General features: G+C 42.4%; 2 protein-coding genes across 3 annotated transcripts in view; both read left to right on the top strand.

The window, feature by feature from the left end:
• The window catches only part of ash1l (ash1 (absent, small, or homeotic)-like (Drosophila)), a 31,040-nt gene extending 18,145 nt beyond the window's left edge, over positions 1 to 12,895 (top strand). The window contains exons 13-27 of one of the 2 annotated variants that reach the window (XM_008280431.1): positions 397 to 505; positions 1,351 to 1,500; positions 1,998 to 2,065; positions 2,301 to 2,467; positions 2,699 to 2,851; positions 3,041 to 3,095; positions 3,479 to 3,611; positions 5,498 to 5,770; positions 6,198 to 6,284; positions 6,373 to 6,463; positions 7,664 to 7,802; positions 7,962 to 8,134; positions 8,412 to 8,578; positions 9,112 to 9,568; positions 10,361 to 12,895. In XM_008280431.1, coding sequence (XP_008278653.1) covers positions 397 to 505; positions 1,351 to 1,500; positions 1,998 to 2,065; positions 2,301 to 2,467; positions 2,699 to 2,851; positions 3,041 to 3,095; positions 3,479 to 3,611; positions 5,498 to 5,770; positions 6,198 to 6,284; positions 6,373 to 6,463; positions 7,664 to 7,802; positions 7,962 to 8,134; positions 8,412 to 8,578; positions 9,112 to 9,568; positions 10,361 to 10,452 — 2,314 coding nt within the window. In that variant the 3' untranslated portion in view covers positions 10,453 to 12,895. Of the gene's footprint in view, positions 1 to 396; positions 506 to 1,350; positions 1,501 to 1,997; positions 2,066 to 2,300; positions 2,468 to 2,698; positions 2,852 to 3,040; positions 3,096 to 3,478; positions 3,612 to 5,497; positions 5,771 to 6,197; positions 6,285 to 6,372; positions 6,464 to 7,663; positions 7,803 to 7,961; positions 8,135 to 8,411; positions 8,579 to 9,111; positions 9,596 to 10,360 lie in introns of both variants that reach the window. The other variant, XM_008280429.1, reaches the window with a different exon arrangement.
• A 1,666-nt stretch (positions 12,896 to 14,561) lies between these two features.
• Positions 14,562 to 15,505, top strand: part of lrrc71 (leucine rich repeat containing 71) — an 8,255-nt gene continuing 7,311 nt past the window's right edge. Inside the window, exon 1 of the mRNA XM_008281483.1 lies at positions 14,562 to 14,625. Coding sequence (XP_008279705.1) covers positions 14,562 to 14,625 — 64 coding nt within the window. The remainder of the gene's footprint in view (positions 14,626 to 15,505) is intronic.

Raw genomic sequence — 15,505 nt, 5'->3', positions numbered from 1 at the left:
CAGCTTTGAAATCAAGACAGATAAACTTGCCTTCAGGGAGAGGGGTACTTCCAATCTGTTTTAGATGTAGGACTTTCCATTCCTAGCCCAGAGTTGAACCCATGAAAAAATGGCGGACTATATGAAATGCTACTCTTGATGTTTTGCGCTTAATTGATCACTGTCAAAATGTTTGACGTACGACCAGAAACCACGACTTGAAAGGCCTGATTTTCTTGTGATTTTGTACAGACCTGAAATAGCATGCCTGTTGCATAATAAGTACAACCTGTAGGGAGGAGCAGTTCTATTTTGGCAACCGTTCTGTCAGAAAAACTACTACGACAGGAAGATTTTATCTTTGAAGTTTATCATCTCAAAAAGGCTGCACTTATTCATTTCACTTCTACTTTGCAGGTCAGTAAATGGAGTGTACAGAATCGGTCTCTTTGCTCTCAAGGACATCAGCAGCGGCACTGAGCTCACCTACGACTACAACTTCCATTCCTTCAACACAGAAGAGCAGGTAAAGGACAAGTTACTGATTTGACCTGGGGGTGGCTGATCTGATGGTCAGAAGTGTGGATGATCATTATATGGCGTATATTCAACTTTTCATAGGAATTGCACAGTTTGCATCATGCTAAGGGTCGCCGCTAACAGCTAGCCCCAGCTCGCCTCAGCTCACGTTTCCCTGCCTACATGCAGGCCAGGTCATTGTGTCAATTAGCTGCCTCTCCAGTGAGTCTCTTGTACCGTGTACAGCCCTCAACTCTTACCGTTTCGACTGCAGCTGGCTGTGATCATTGTTCTGCTCTTCATGAGACCTGTTGTGAGATGGAGGGCCACTCCAATCAGAACCTGTGGCAGGTGGAGAACTGGTTCATGTGCTGCTACGGCAACATAACCAAGTAGGATGCCATTAAGTCCACCCAGGATAAGATATCCAACTACCGCTGCAATCTGCATCAGTGGAGTGAGGCTCATAGGAGAGGCAGCTGAATAACATTGATGACCGCCTTAGTGGCTTATTTTGAAAACGGAGGACAGCAGACAAGGATTAGTGGCGAATGGACCAACATCCTGACAGAAGTGTCAAAGCAGCAGCGATGTCAGCCACCACTTCCAGTCCAGAGTTTTTTGAATTGGGGGTTTAGCCTTGAGTGGAAGGGACAGGTTTGCATTAGTTTAAATCTGCAGCTCATGACTCTAAGCCAAAACATGGTCATGTGATATTTTGGCCAGACCACCCACCCCTGTTTTGACCTCTTGATGAAATAAAAACTTACTACTGCAGCTGCTTCTTTTCTCACATACTGTATTATATGCTCATTTGTTTTTTATGAACCTTTTTTTTCTTTTTCTCTACAGCAAGTGTGTAAGTGTGGCTCAGAGAGCTGCCGGGGCATCATTGGAGGGAAGAGTCAGCGAATCAATGGCTTGCCTGGGAAAGCAGGAGGGACACGGCGGCTGGGTCGACTCAAGGAGAAGAGGAAGTCCAAACACCAGCTCAAGAAACGAGTGAGTGATTTATGTACAGAGAAGCACTGAAAGTTTGTGTTGCTGTTGGTTCAGTTAAGACTGGATACCAACTGGATAATCTTTAATAGCCAAAGAAAGGGGGGCCCTAATAATTTGTCTTATTATCTAGTTTTATGCTATGATTCTGAGTGAAAGCTATAACCTGTTGTTATTGCCTGGCCTGTGTAAGATGTGCCTGGTTCTGTCTTCCTATATATCAGGTGCAGTGTCTATGTAGGGCACAAATGTCTCACAGGTACTTTTAGTGGGCCACAAAGCTTCTAAAAAAAGTAACTCAGAATACCTTAAAGGCTATGCTTGTAAATCAGGACTGAATGTTATTACCTAAACAGGATACTATGTTATGTTCTACTTATAGGATTTCAGTATAAATCACAGTTTAAAGCTGTCAAATTCAGATGAAAACAGTTTTAACGGCTGTGAGATACTAGGGTGAGGAGTGAATGCGCTTTAATGCGACCCCTCTACATCTTCAGGAGGAAGAGTCAAGTGACAGCAACAAGTTTTACCCTCATCTCATGAAGCCCATGTCCAACAGAGAAAGGTAAACGCACACAAACGGACACACAAGAGAAACAGAGCTGTAACAACTAATTATAGACAAGATCTTTTATAATACCTGAACCAACACAGTTTTATATTTATATTTACAATTTTTGTTCTCCATCCTTAAAAGATTTCTGTAGTGGCATATGAGATTGATTATTCATAGTAAAACATTTGACAAAGCAAGTGTGAGTTATTGTTCCCATGACTAACGTCTCTCCCTCAATCACCAGAAACTTTGTGCTGAAGCACCGAGTGTTTCTCCTGAGGAACTGGGAGAAGATGAGGGAGAAACAGGAGCTGCTGAAGAGAGAGGGTGAGAGAGAAAGGGACGCCAGCAGCCTCTCAATATATACACGCTGGGGAGGAGTGATCCGTGACGACGGCAACATCAAGTCAGGTGAGCATTCGAGCTGGAAGGTGTGAAGAGAAAATGATATACATGTCTGAAGAAACTGAGAAATAATGAGAATAAAAGTTTGATATGTGCTGTATGTTTTATATGTTTTGTGATAGCTAAAATGAGACTAGACTATTGAATATAGCTAATCTGTTTTCCAAATGTAGCTGTAAAGAACTTTCTGAGTATGTAAAGCCAGTGTAAGCCATAATACTCCTGCCCTGTTTCCAGATGTGTTCCTGACGCAGTTCTCAGCTCTGCAGACGTCGCGGTCGGTGCGCACACGGAGGCTCGCCGCTGCTGAGGAAAACACAGAAGTCACACGCACTGCTCGCCTTGCACACATCTTCAAGGAGATTTGTGACATGATCACCAGCTACAAGGGTCAGTGTCCATGTTGACAAATGCACACCATGTAACCTACTACTTTACTGTTCCTCATGACCTCCAGTCTGATCTGAGGTCTTTAAAACGCGTCTGTCGGCGTGTTTATACTTACATCTGCTATTCACGGGGCGATAAGCCTCTGCGATTGAAAGACGATGACGGAAATGTTCTTTTGTTTTACCTCAGACTCAGCTGGTCAGACGCTTGCTGCTCCGCTGGTCAACCTCCCATCCAGAAAGAGGTGAGGCTCTAAACCCGCATGTCGACCGTTCCATTCATAACGTTTTGCTGTTTTCCAGACAGCAGCTTTACTTTATCTGCTCCATCAGCGTACAGCACCCACATAGTGTAACAGTTTTATCTCTCGCCACACATTTGAGCCGTGACAGCCTGCGACTTGATTCTTTTCCAGTATTGATGGTAATCAGTTGGTGTCAGAACAATAACAGCTCATTATTTTTTTGCTTAACTACGTGGTGCTAATACTGTCATAATCAGGGATTTGGTGTCTACGCAGACCCAGTGATACAACATCGATTTTGCTATAATCAGATGTAATATTTTATGTCTTTCATGTTGGCAAACCAGCTTTAGACTAAGCCTGCTGTCTTTGTGTGCCACCAGGAACAGCCAGTACTATGAGAAGGTGTCTGACCCTCTGGATCTGAGCACCATCGAGAAGCAGATCCTCACCGGCCATTACAAGACCGTCGAAGCGTTTGACACCGACATGCTCAAAGTGTTTCGCAATGCTGAGGTAGGCAGGTGTCCCATCAGTTGCTACCATTAAGGATTTCTCGCTTTTTACCAGCAGAAACTAGGAAAGAGCTTTTTTTTTTTTTCTGGACACATACATAATTTCATAGCTTAGTTTAGCATCACATGTTGCCAGGAGAAGAAAAACTGAACAATGGCAGCAATTTTCTGTCATAAGGAAATGATGGAACTAGAGGAACTAAACTCAGGAACTTAATTAGGAACTAAAAAGGCTGTTTTGTGCATTCTAGTTTGCATTTTGTTTGCAGGAGCACAAAGATTTGACAAATGAGTTCAATAAGGATTAAAAACCAACAGCAGCAACGGAAATGTGACTTTATACACAAGAAAATTGCAACATAGCGTTATGTTCTTTGTGTTTTAACTTGAAAACTCTTGAAACTTGTGCGTTTGTGGTTATTGATTACCGCTTTAAAAAGCCATGAAAACATCAGCAAATACTTAGAATGTCAGTTCTTACATTCACTCCCTCTTTCACTTACCAACTCTCTCGGCTGCTGCGTCCTCACACTCTGTTTGCTTATCTTTAAAAACCTCCTAATGCTAAAAAACGGCAAGATACATCCACGTCTGTTTGTGGAATTCTTTCAGGCATCAACTACTTCCTTGTTTTTGTATATAAGTAATATTAAGACTTGAAAGCATCAACTTGACAGAACCTTTACAAAGGACTAACTCTGGAGTAGGACACATTTACAGCTGGAAATATTGTACAGGACCTACATTTAGTTCCTGGTTTTTCTGGTCACAATGCAGATGTAGCTGCTGAATTACTCAAATAGTTCTTGGTAACATGGGAAAGTTCCTGCAGTGTAACCGCCTATGAGCTTAGTGCTGAAGCATAAATCCACAGCCAAAAGAGTCACATCTGTGATTGAATTAATCCGTGCAAACATGAAATTTTTAGTCAAATAGCTCATTGTCTAAAATTTGAGAAATATTCAGTTGTAGACTAGATGCTTAATCAGTGTTATAGAGCTATTGGTTTGTTTATGTCAGCAGTCATTAGAAACTCAAACACGGTGATTGCATGGGGCTCGGGCTGCTGCAGCATCCAGTCTTCAGCGTGTAATGACACCGATAAGAGGAACACTTGTGAGTCTCTCGAGCATAATCCCAGAGTCTTAGAGCTCAATCAATATCAAAAAGCCTAATCAAAATCATCATTAAAGCCGTTACTGTGCAGCTTCAACACATTCTTCCTCCCACTCAGCCGTTGCTTTTCATTCTTCCTGTCTGGCGCACAAACACCTCTCAAATGGGATATAACTTCACGCCTGCTGATCCTCTGCACACACGTTGCAGGCCCTTTTGATTTACATCTGTATAGCTTAGCAGTTTAAACAAGTGCCACTTGAAAGCTCTCAGGGTAGCTTACTCTTCCAGTCGGAGAAGTTTGAAGTGGACGTATAAATTAGAATCACCCTTTTGCCCCAAGGCTCTTTTTTTTGGCAAACTGAGGAAAAACGTGAGAGGAATGCGGATTATTGTTAAATTGAGGGCTGTGGGGTGCAACCTTCTGTGTGAGTTCTTGGCAGCTGCAAAGACAGTTTTGAATGCGTCTTTCTGTGTCAGTGACCTTTGTCCTGCAGGAAATTGCCCGTAGACCTGCAGGCAGATCGGCTCAAAGTCTTGGCTGAGTGACTGAATGATGAGCGTGTAATCCTGGGGTCAAATGTTCACCCTGCTGCCTGCTATATGAGTTATATCATTTCTTTATGCTGTTTGTGAGGTCTTGCTGTCCTTGCGCTGCAAGTTAGAAGGCACTGGCGGCACCGAATCCGCTGAGCTGATTTCCTGTAACTGTATTATTCTCCACTAAAAAGTAAAGCGGCTGCATTTACGACTGTCCTGTTCTCCCGCCAGAAATATTACGGTAGGAAGTCACCGGTGGGCAGGGACGTGTGCCGGCTGCGGAAAGCGTACTACAGCGCTCGTCATGAAGCTGCAGTCCAGATTGATGAGATCGTGGGCGAGACAGCCAGCGAAGCCGACAGCTCGGACTCGCTGGAGCGTGATCATGGCCACCACCACGGAGGAGGAGGGCCGGGGTCCCACGACAAGGACGACGACGTCATCCGTTGCATCTGTGGAATGTACAAGGACGAAGGCCTGATGATTCAGTGCGAAAAGTGCATGGTAAGGAGTCACAGTAACTGAAAAAAGCTGGTGAGCCTCTTTGCTCTGACTTGGCCCAGAAAGAAATGTGTTTCCTATAATTTCTTGCGGTCTCACTGGCTGATGTGTTACACCTGTTGCAGTGAGCACACATCTCCTGAGAGTTCGCCCGTCTAAGGAGCGCTTTGTCAAGGAGATTTTCCAAGGAGAGTTCACAGACAGTCCTTTGTGTATATTACCTGTTATTTTTAGATAAAGAAAACAAAGAGGATTGCAAATATTGATGAAGCTTATGTTGAGAAACAAGCTCGGCTGTGAATCACCAGCACTGAGCAGAGTCATATGGCGGTGTCTCGACTCTTTTGAGTCAGTACCAGCTGGGCAGTGACTGATTTCAACAACCAATTTTTTACTTAGTGTGATTCCACCCTTGTTTCTGTTGCTGCAGGTGTGGCAGCACTTCGACTGTATGCGGCTGGAGACTGAGGTGGAGCACTATCTGTGTGAACAGTGTGACCCTCGGCCTATAGACAGGGTACGTCTGTCCCCTCGTAACCGCCATGAAACTTATTATTGCCTCCACCCTCTTCCAATTTCACTTCTATGTGTTGTTGTCACTACAGGAAGTTCCCATGATACCCCAGCCCAGCTACGCCCAGGCTGGCTCTATCTACTATATCTGTCTCCTTAGAGATGACCTGCTGCTACACCAAGGTAACGACACAAAAGAAACCAGCAATCATGAGCTCACACGGTGTCTGTACTTATAGAACAGTTTAACAGCCCTTCAGTGTTTTGTCTTTGCCAACCTCTGCTGCTTAAACTTCGATTTCAATGACGTACAGAGTGGTTATAGATGCGACCGGGCACACTTCTGCTCCAACCACACCCTTCAGAGATGCTGGGAGAGTTTAGAAGTGAATTAATAAAAATGACATGCACATTCCAGACTCCAGTCGGATCATGGGATGGATCATAATAGTAATATGAGTAGTCAGAAGTGAAACAGGCTTCTTCACTTAGGGCAGAAGCATCAATTGTCAGCCTGGTATGAGGTTATTCTTTAAGTTTTTAACTATGTAATCAAGACAATCTTTTAAATTTTATTATTTCAAAGGCCAGAACTCTTGATGTATATTTTATCCCATTTCGAGCAGCGTGAGCCCGGTGCTAGTCGTGGTTCAGTGTTGGTTCAACTTGCAAACATTTTAAGAAGTACTTTCCTTTCCATGGGATAGAAAGCAGCAACAGAATCCCGTCATAATGTTGCTGGATGCGCCTGAACACTGTTTTTATTTCTGAACCTTCTGGACCTTTGTCAGGGATCACAGTGTGGCGAGACGGCTTGTTTCAGACCACTGCTGGTCCACTGCTCATTATTCATCTCGTTTTCCTGCCGTTCAATGCTTTAATATTGCCAGTCAGCATTTATAAACCCTGCCGCAAATCATCATTTGTGAAAACAGCTCTACGTGCTGCTGTTTGCAACTGTGTTCATAAGTGGCAGCTGGCAGTATTAAAGCCCCCAGTGGTATTGAGTATGAGAACAAACACCATCGACTTCTCACGCATTGCTTCTGTGGATAAATACCCACGTCAGAGCTCTGTTTCTTCTTCATTCGATTGACATACTATCTCTATTTTTATTTTTTCTAAATGGCAGTCAGAAAGTTTCAGGTGGTCATCATTATCCAACCTGGTGTAAGAGGGTCGTGGTTTGTGTATCTCAGTGTTATAGTAACTCTCTTTGAACACTTGCCGAACTTTGATTCTCTGCAGAATTTGAACAAAGAAATGCAACTGAGGTGTTATATTCTACCTGTCAGGTGATTTAACAGTCAAGGAGTCAATTTCCTGTGAAATATACCGTTGCTGACAAGTAACCTGCCAGCTGTGTGTGTGTGTTGTGTACAGGTGACTGCGTGTATCTGATGAGAGACAGCAGACGCACACCTGAGGGCCAGCCTGTCAGGCAGTCGTATCGCCTCTTGTCTCACGTCAACCGAGACAAACTTGACATCTTCCGAATTGAGAAACTGTGGAAGAATGAAAAGTAAGTTTATCACATGCGCTGCTGTGAAGAGGCAGCATAGTGTTCTGTAGACGCCCGCTAGTGACTCTGAACTTCCCTGTGAGTTAGCAGAATATTTGTGTTCTCATCAAGCTGCATTACACAGTTTATTAAGATTATGTATCTGCTTACGTTCTAAAGGGGTGAGCGGTTCGCCTTTGGCCACCACTACTTCCGTCCTCACGAGACACATCACTCTCCATCGCGGCGTTTCTACCAGAACGAGCTCTTCCGCATGCCACTCTATGAGATCATCCCCCTGGAGGCAGTGGTGGGAACCTGCTGCGTCCTCGATCTCTACACTTACTGCAAGGGTGAGAAAAAAAACATTCACAAGCGAAACTCACACATGCTGGTTTGAGCTTCCAAAAGCATCTTGGATTTTTTTGACCTTCTTTGAATGACTAATTCTTGAAAATGACTACCGCTGAGATTTCCACCCCGAGGTGTGAATGTGTGTGAATATAAATATGAAGCAGGACAGTGCCAATGAAAGAAGGTTAATATTCCTGTTAGCTTTAAACTCAGACAAGCTTTGACCAACTTGTGTGCATGTTTTCTAGCGACTTCATTGCCGTGTTTTTCCTACAGGACGGCCGAAGGGCGTGAAGGAGCAGGACGTGTACATCTGTGATTACCGCTTGGACAAGTCGGCTCACCTGTTCTACAAGATCCATCGAAACCGCTACCCAGTCTGCACCAAGCCATATGCCTTCAACCACTTCCCCAAGCGGCTCGCGCCCAAAAGAGACTTCTCGGTGAGAGCGATGGGGGGGGATCCTGACAGGGTGGGGCTGGGATCTGTTACTGATTTATAAACGCTGAAAGATATTTTGAGAGTGGAGGTAATATTTCAGCCCGGGGCACCTTTTGCCTCTCCACCGTATTTTGCTGGCAGTGTTTAGGCAGCCTACGGCACAATCACAGGTGAAGGTGGGGCGAAGCAGAGACAAGTGAGAAAACCACACTTGCTAATTGTTGTCTGCAGGGAACCACATCCAGATAGCTGCTTTGTAATTTTGTCTCTAGTGTCAACTTGTCTGAAACTATATTTTGGTTTGGCAAATTGTGCCCTATGTAAATTTAATCCTGATAGACTGAGATGATAACAAAGCTTCAGGCAAATTAGAACACAATTTTCTGGTCAGTACTTAGTTTCTTAAGTTAACTGTATGAAATTCTTTCAGCTCTTTGTCAGGAAACTTCTTTACATTTGTGTTGCATTGATTTTACTGCACGCCTTGGCCGTCTTAACTGTCTGAAACCTAAGTGAGCTTTGACGTTCTTGCAGCCTCATTATGTTCCCGACAACTACAAGAGGAACGGAGGCCGGTCAGCCTGGAAAAGCGAACGACCCAAAGAAGCTGGCGGCTGCGAGGACGACGGCTCTTCTTGTGACCGGGGTGAAGACTTCCCTCCCGAGGTGGAAGACGGAAGAGGAGTGGAGGACGACATGGACCTGGCCCCAGAGGATCCTGAGCTCCTTCCAGCCAAGCCCAGAAGAGCGGAGCGGGAAAGAGAGGGGGACGAGGACGAAGACGAGGAGGAAGAAGAGGAAGGACAGGAGCCCGAGGAGCGCAAGGAGCTGGAGGACGGCGCCACCGAGAGGATAGGGGAGATGCTGGAACTTCCGTCGTCCTCGGCCTCCTCGCCACTGCACCACCCGGCACTGGGAAGGAGAGAGGCTCAGAGGGAACGGCTTAACAAGATACTGTTGGACCTGCTGCACAGAACGCCCAGCAAGAACGGTGAGGGACCGGGAACACAGCAGGGGGGTAGGTCCACAGTTCACTGAGGATCGCTGTGACACATCATGTACACATATTACACACATAACATAACACTGTTTAACTATCATTTTTAAATGAATTGGCTTGAAGTTGGGGCAATAAACTGCGTGGAAGCAAAACCTGCAGCTGAGAGTTTGCTGTTATGTAATCATGTATATGTGGTACTCTACTTAAACCTATACCAATTGTTAACACTTACTGAGTGGCTAATTCTAGTTTTTAAATGTGGTGATCTACTGTATTTTTCTTATAGACTAAATCATCAATGCATTGATCAGGGAGCAGCTAATTTCTGTGTCCCGTAGAACTCCATTGTTGTCCTATAAACCATTAAAAAACATTAATTATACACATACAGTTGCCCTTGGCGACACGTTCCTTTATGAGCATAGTTTATCCAACATCCACTATCCAGCTGCTAATAAGTACAGATCTGTGCCTTCTCTGTGAGGATCAAACAGGCTTTCCCTGAGTGCCCTAGAAAAATGGATAAGTTAGAACATATTGAGATGAACACATGAATGTTTTTAGTTTTGTATATATACATGTGTTTATGTAGACTATTGCCCACCAGCTGTTTCATATTAAGTCCTTTGTAAGGCACCATTTTGTCCTTTCATTAGTAAGACAACAAACACCTTCGACTTCCTTCACTTTCACTGTTTCTTTCATATATTACCTTCTTCTGTTTGTATGCAGCCTTCTAATTCCCCTTCCTTCTTTCTTTCTCCCCCTGTCTGTCTCCTACAGCCATCGATGTCACTTATCTCCTTGAGGAGGGCGCAGGGCGGCGGCTACGGCGGCGGACGCTCGGATTTGGTGATTTCGTAGGCAGAAAATAACGTTTCTACGTGCCTGTCAAGCACACTGCCTTTCACTGTCGTGAGCAAGGGGCAGAAAATGGAGAGACAGCGAGAAGGGAGACGAGCATTGGTGGTTACCCAACCATTAAGGACCACAATGCATCCCTGGGGGCCTCTTCCAGTTTACCTCTTCCAAGACTGCCGTCTCAAACCTGAGAGGGTGGAGGGGGTTTGGAATCGCTGACTCCATGGCAATTACAGCTCTTCAAGAGTTCTCAAGGAGCTTGACGAGAGAGCTGACCCGGACTTCTTGCTTATTTAAGTAGTATCATGCAAAACCAGTTTTTAAAAAGTGAACATAGGAGAAATAACCCATGCACTTAAATGCATTGAACATTCAAACATGGGTAGATGAATTCCACTAGCAAGCATCAGAAACAAGTGGTACTGAATGGGGATGGCTGGAGGGCGGGTTGGCTGATTGTTTTGGTCAGTGGGGATGTGAATGCTGGAGAATTGTTCCCCCTAGTGGGACCTAGCTGCAATGAGAAAAGAGAAAAAAAAAAAAAACATGTAACAGATGAGAGGATATGTGCGCCGGGACCGTGGGGGGAACGTGGCATAGGAGAACGTTGAGCGGTGTGCTCAGATGCTGCTCTTAAGAAACGAGAGAACAAGGGCGGTGAACTGCACTTTTGGTACCATGGATATTGTGAAGCTCTGTGTAATGTATCTATAATGAAAACACACTAACACTCTCACAGTATTGGATGATGCAGTCTGAAAAAAAAACAACAAAAAGAAAAAAAAGCGAGTTAAAAAGTCTATTATCTTTTTCCTGTTATACTGTAGTAACTCATTTAGGAACAGAAGAGGCCTGTGGTGTGTTTGTTTTTAGAGCATCGGGAGGGGAGGGAGGACTGCGTGTGCGCTTTTGTCAGTCGAAGTGTCTTGTTCGGATTTTTTTTTTTTTTAATTTTCTCGTGAGGCAGTCAAGCTTCGCCCCTCTTTTTTGAAGTAACATGATTCACCAGCTTAACTAAATCAGGCGTGGAGGGGGGACACCGGCTTCAACTGTAACGCCTTACACAGCCGTGCTCTCCGACTGCCTTGCGTGCGAGTGTGTGCGTGCATACACACCTGTCGTGTGTCTGCGCTCTGCCAGATTTCATGAAAATTATACCTTTTTAAAAAAAAAAACGGAAAAAAAAAATTAAGGGCTCGATGGCAATTAACAGTTTTAAGAAAACTATGGAAAACAATTAACATGAAATGTATCGTGATGGTCATATTTTCTTATATTCTGTGAGACGGGTGGGGCGGTATATACTGTATATTGGGAGGGGGAGGGATGTGAGATCTCTCTTTTTTTTTTTTTTTGTCTTTAGACTATGTTCTTGGTTGCCATGGAGAATGTTTTAAAAAGAAATTGTGATATTTGATGAGATTTCTTTGTTTTTTTCTCCCCCCCCGCCCCCTAAATGCCTCTGCTAAAAAGGGACAGCCTGCAATGTCCCAGTGCGGTAAACTGACAGAGACGAGAATGAGACACTGACAGAGGGGAGCAAGGGAACGGGAAGCTGTACAGTGCCAAGTTATGTAAATATACACACTTTACATTGAGGAGTGTCTCCAAAAGCAATATCTTGAAAAATGGATTTTGTTTATTATTGTACTGTACAGGACTCAGCCCTAAATGTATTATGATTATTATTATAATGATGATAATATTATAATTTCTTCCGTTTGTATTACTATAATGAAGACACTTAAGCTCGGAGGAAAAAATGATTTTTTTAAATGTCCAGAAAATCTCACCGTAAACTGTCCTGACGACATAAAAACTTAAGCTGAGTTTTCGTTGCCTATAAATGAAATTCATCTATGTACTGCATGAGCGAGAAGAATGTCAAACGGACACAGAAGGCATTGGGACATGACAGTGACTCGGCAGCGACACCTCCGTCACTGAATATTGTTAATAATATTACTTTTTGAGGAGAAACGTACTCCTTGTTTTTTGCTGCAAAGTGTTGAACACTAAAAAAACAAACCAACATAAAAATGTTATGATATTTTTAAAAACGGTGACAGAAGCAAAAGTAAAGCTGTCAGCCCAATATCATGTTATTTTTTTGTTTTTTTTTTGTTTTGTTTTTTCTTTCAAATAGGAAAATGGTTCCGTTTTGTGATAGCGGTCATTGTATGATGCTTGTACTTGTATTTGTGTGTTTTTGTGTGATTCGTTTAGTTATTTTTAGACAATCACAAAATAAGATGCAAGCATTGTAAATGGCAGACTGGCGGACATTTTGTGATGTGTACAGTTTGTCAAAAAAAAAAACTTCTTCCACTCGTTAAAAGTTTGTAATTATGATTCTTAAGTCATGAAAAAATGCTGTTGGTTTTTACTTTTTGTTTTATATTTGTTTTTTTGTTTGTTTGTTTTTTTAATAAAAAGCACTACATTATTGTGAATATACTTCTTCTGGTGTTTGTGCTTCGAAAAACTCACAAGATCCTTCACACAAATACACGTTTTTACTTAATCAGTCATCGATTAGGGCTCATATGAAAATATCTCAGGCTTGTTTTAATTGTAGACTTAAGGGCTAATACAGATGTTTACAATAATTTAAAACGGATTGATTTTCACATTTTATTGAGCGATACAAGAAGAATTCATCTGAGCATCTATTTCAGTGCAACGTAAAGCAAAATACTCCAGTTTTAATGTGTAAAATATTAAAAGCAAATCTTGTTTTTAAGTTACTTGCCACCTGTGACAAACAGTAGAAGTTCCTCCTTAATCTGATTGTTAAACATTCATTTCAAACATTCACCAGAAGTTTACATCCACTGTATAAAAAGACAAAACCTTTTTTCTTTTTTCTCACCATCTGACATTAAATCAGACTAAACTGTTCCTGTTTTAGGTCAGTTAGGATTAGCAAAATTATTTCTATTTAATAAACTCCAGAATAATGAGAGAGAGAATTTTTTTTACTACAAAGTCAGAAGTTTCCGTCCACTAAGATGCCTTCAAACTAGATGATGATGTCATGACTTTCGAAGCTTCGGATTGGTTAATTGACAACATCTGAGTTAATTGGAGGCACACCTCAAGCACACTGCTTCCTTCTGTGACAACATGGAAAATCTAAAGAAATCAGCTAAGATATCGGGAAGACAACTGTGGTCTTTGGGTACAACTTCCAGATGCCTGAAGGTTCCACGTTCATCTGTTCCAACAGTTATATCAAGTATAACCACCATGGGAATGTCCAGCCATCATAGTATTTACCTGAACTATTTTCAACCGGGATTCAGATTCTCCAGGAGCTGTTTTACAGGACATTACATTTTTTGGCACCTCATGGTCAAGTGCAAACTGTCACGTTAGAATTACACTTAAATATTAACCAGCTTAATGACATGCTTCTATAAATGTTAATGTCCTTTAACTGTGCCATTGTTGGGCCTGGGCATCTGGGGCGAGAGTGTTTTATGAGAAGCACAGGTTACAAGCGATGTATTTCTAACAATCTCAACAACAAAGAAAAGTAGTTCTTTTTGTTTTGTTTTGTTTTGTTTTGTATGAGAAAGAATAATAATAATTATTATTATTATTATTTTTGGATCTATTCATGTCATTCTGAACATTCATCAAAAATAGTTGAGCAAACATTTTGGGATTTTGTTTTTTAAAGTCTGACCTGTTTACTAAAGTCTATCATATGAAATGCTTTAGTATAAATATTTATCCACATATAACTACATATAGAATGTAACCTCTATAATCATCAAACAACATATTGCAGATGAAGTAGAAAAGAAAGTGGGATGACTTTTCTCTGTCTGTCTCACACTTTACATTAATTTCACGCTTTTTTATTTTAATTGTGCAGTTTTCAGGTTAAAATCTAAAAACTTCTAGACTGAGCTGAGCCTCCAATGTGTCCAGATTCCTGTTTTCCAATTATACTGGCAGCAATGGAAAATCTCGCGATAACAGCGCACAGGCTGGCCTGAGACTTGGTTACTATGGTAACAGCACTGACGCCCGGGCTGTGTTGGCTCACTTGACGTCTGTCTTGTGTTTAATTATTCAGTTGCCACGCTGCAGTTTGACCTCAGGATACGTGAAAATGCCCCGAAAGAGACAAGCAAAAGAGAAAACAAACGCTGAGGATGAGGCCTCGAAAAATACAGGTTAGCCTGGGGACGAGTTGTAGCTAGCAAAGCCCTTTACTGTGACTGCTAGTTAGCTAGCTGCTAGTTAGCTGTCATTGAAATTTATTCTATCTGGAAAATATACGAGATTTTATAGTATTTGCTGTTTTTACAACTTTTAACTTCTTTAACTATGAAAAATATTCTTCAGCTAGCTAACTTTGTATTATTTAAATCGTACCAAGTAATTTAATGTTTGACAAAGAGCTTATTTCTTGTTACATCTTGTTCTGGAATGCGCCGCTAGGTGGCAGCAATTTGTAACAGCTCCCTTTGCTTTTGAGTTTTTTTGGGATATATTGTTGTCTTTTTATTGACATTACCTGTCAGATTAAGTTTTTTTCTTGGATGATATTATATGCTGAGTTGAAATCTCTGCAACTCAGGAGATTTTTCTACATATATTTTGCCTTTTTCACAAGTTGTTATGATGAGTATCCATGGCAAAAAAATTGTCTACAACCGTGATCAACTGTTAAAACTCTCCCAAATCAAAATTTTCAGCGAAATACTACATCAAATCCCAGTGGAGTTAAAGAGGAAGAGAAGAGGTTGCAGAGCAGGGGTAAGGCAGAGAGAAAAACGGTGGAGATTTAAACCGTTTCTTCCAACTGTTGTGATGGGTAACGTGAGATCGCTAGCTAGCAAGATGGACGAGCTTGAAATGCTAACAAGGTCTCAAAAAGAGTACAGAGAGTGCAGTATTATGTGCTTCACTGAGACATGGCTGCATGAACACATCCCGGACTGTAATGCGTCTGTACCCGGCTTCAAGACGGTCCGTGCCGACCGAAATAAACAGCTCAGCGGGAAGCTGAAGGGAGGTGGTATTACAGTGCTGGTTAATCAGCGTTGGTGC

This window comes from Stegastes partitus, unplaced genomic scaffold (genome assembly GCF_000690725.1).
Source record: "Stegastes partitus isolate 25-593 unplaced genomic scaffold, Stegastes_partitus-1.0.2 Scaffold6, whole genome shotgun sequence".
In the NCBI taxonomy this organism is placed as follows: Eukaryota; Metazoa; Chordata; class Actinopteri; family Pomacentridae; genus Stegastes; species Stegastes partitus.
Note: the sequence above shows the minus strand (reverse complement) of the source record. Positions and strands in the feature narration are given on the sequence as shown.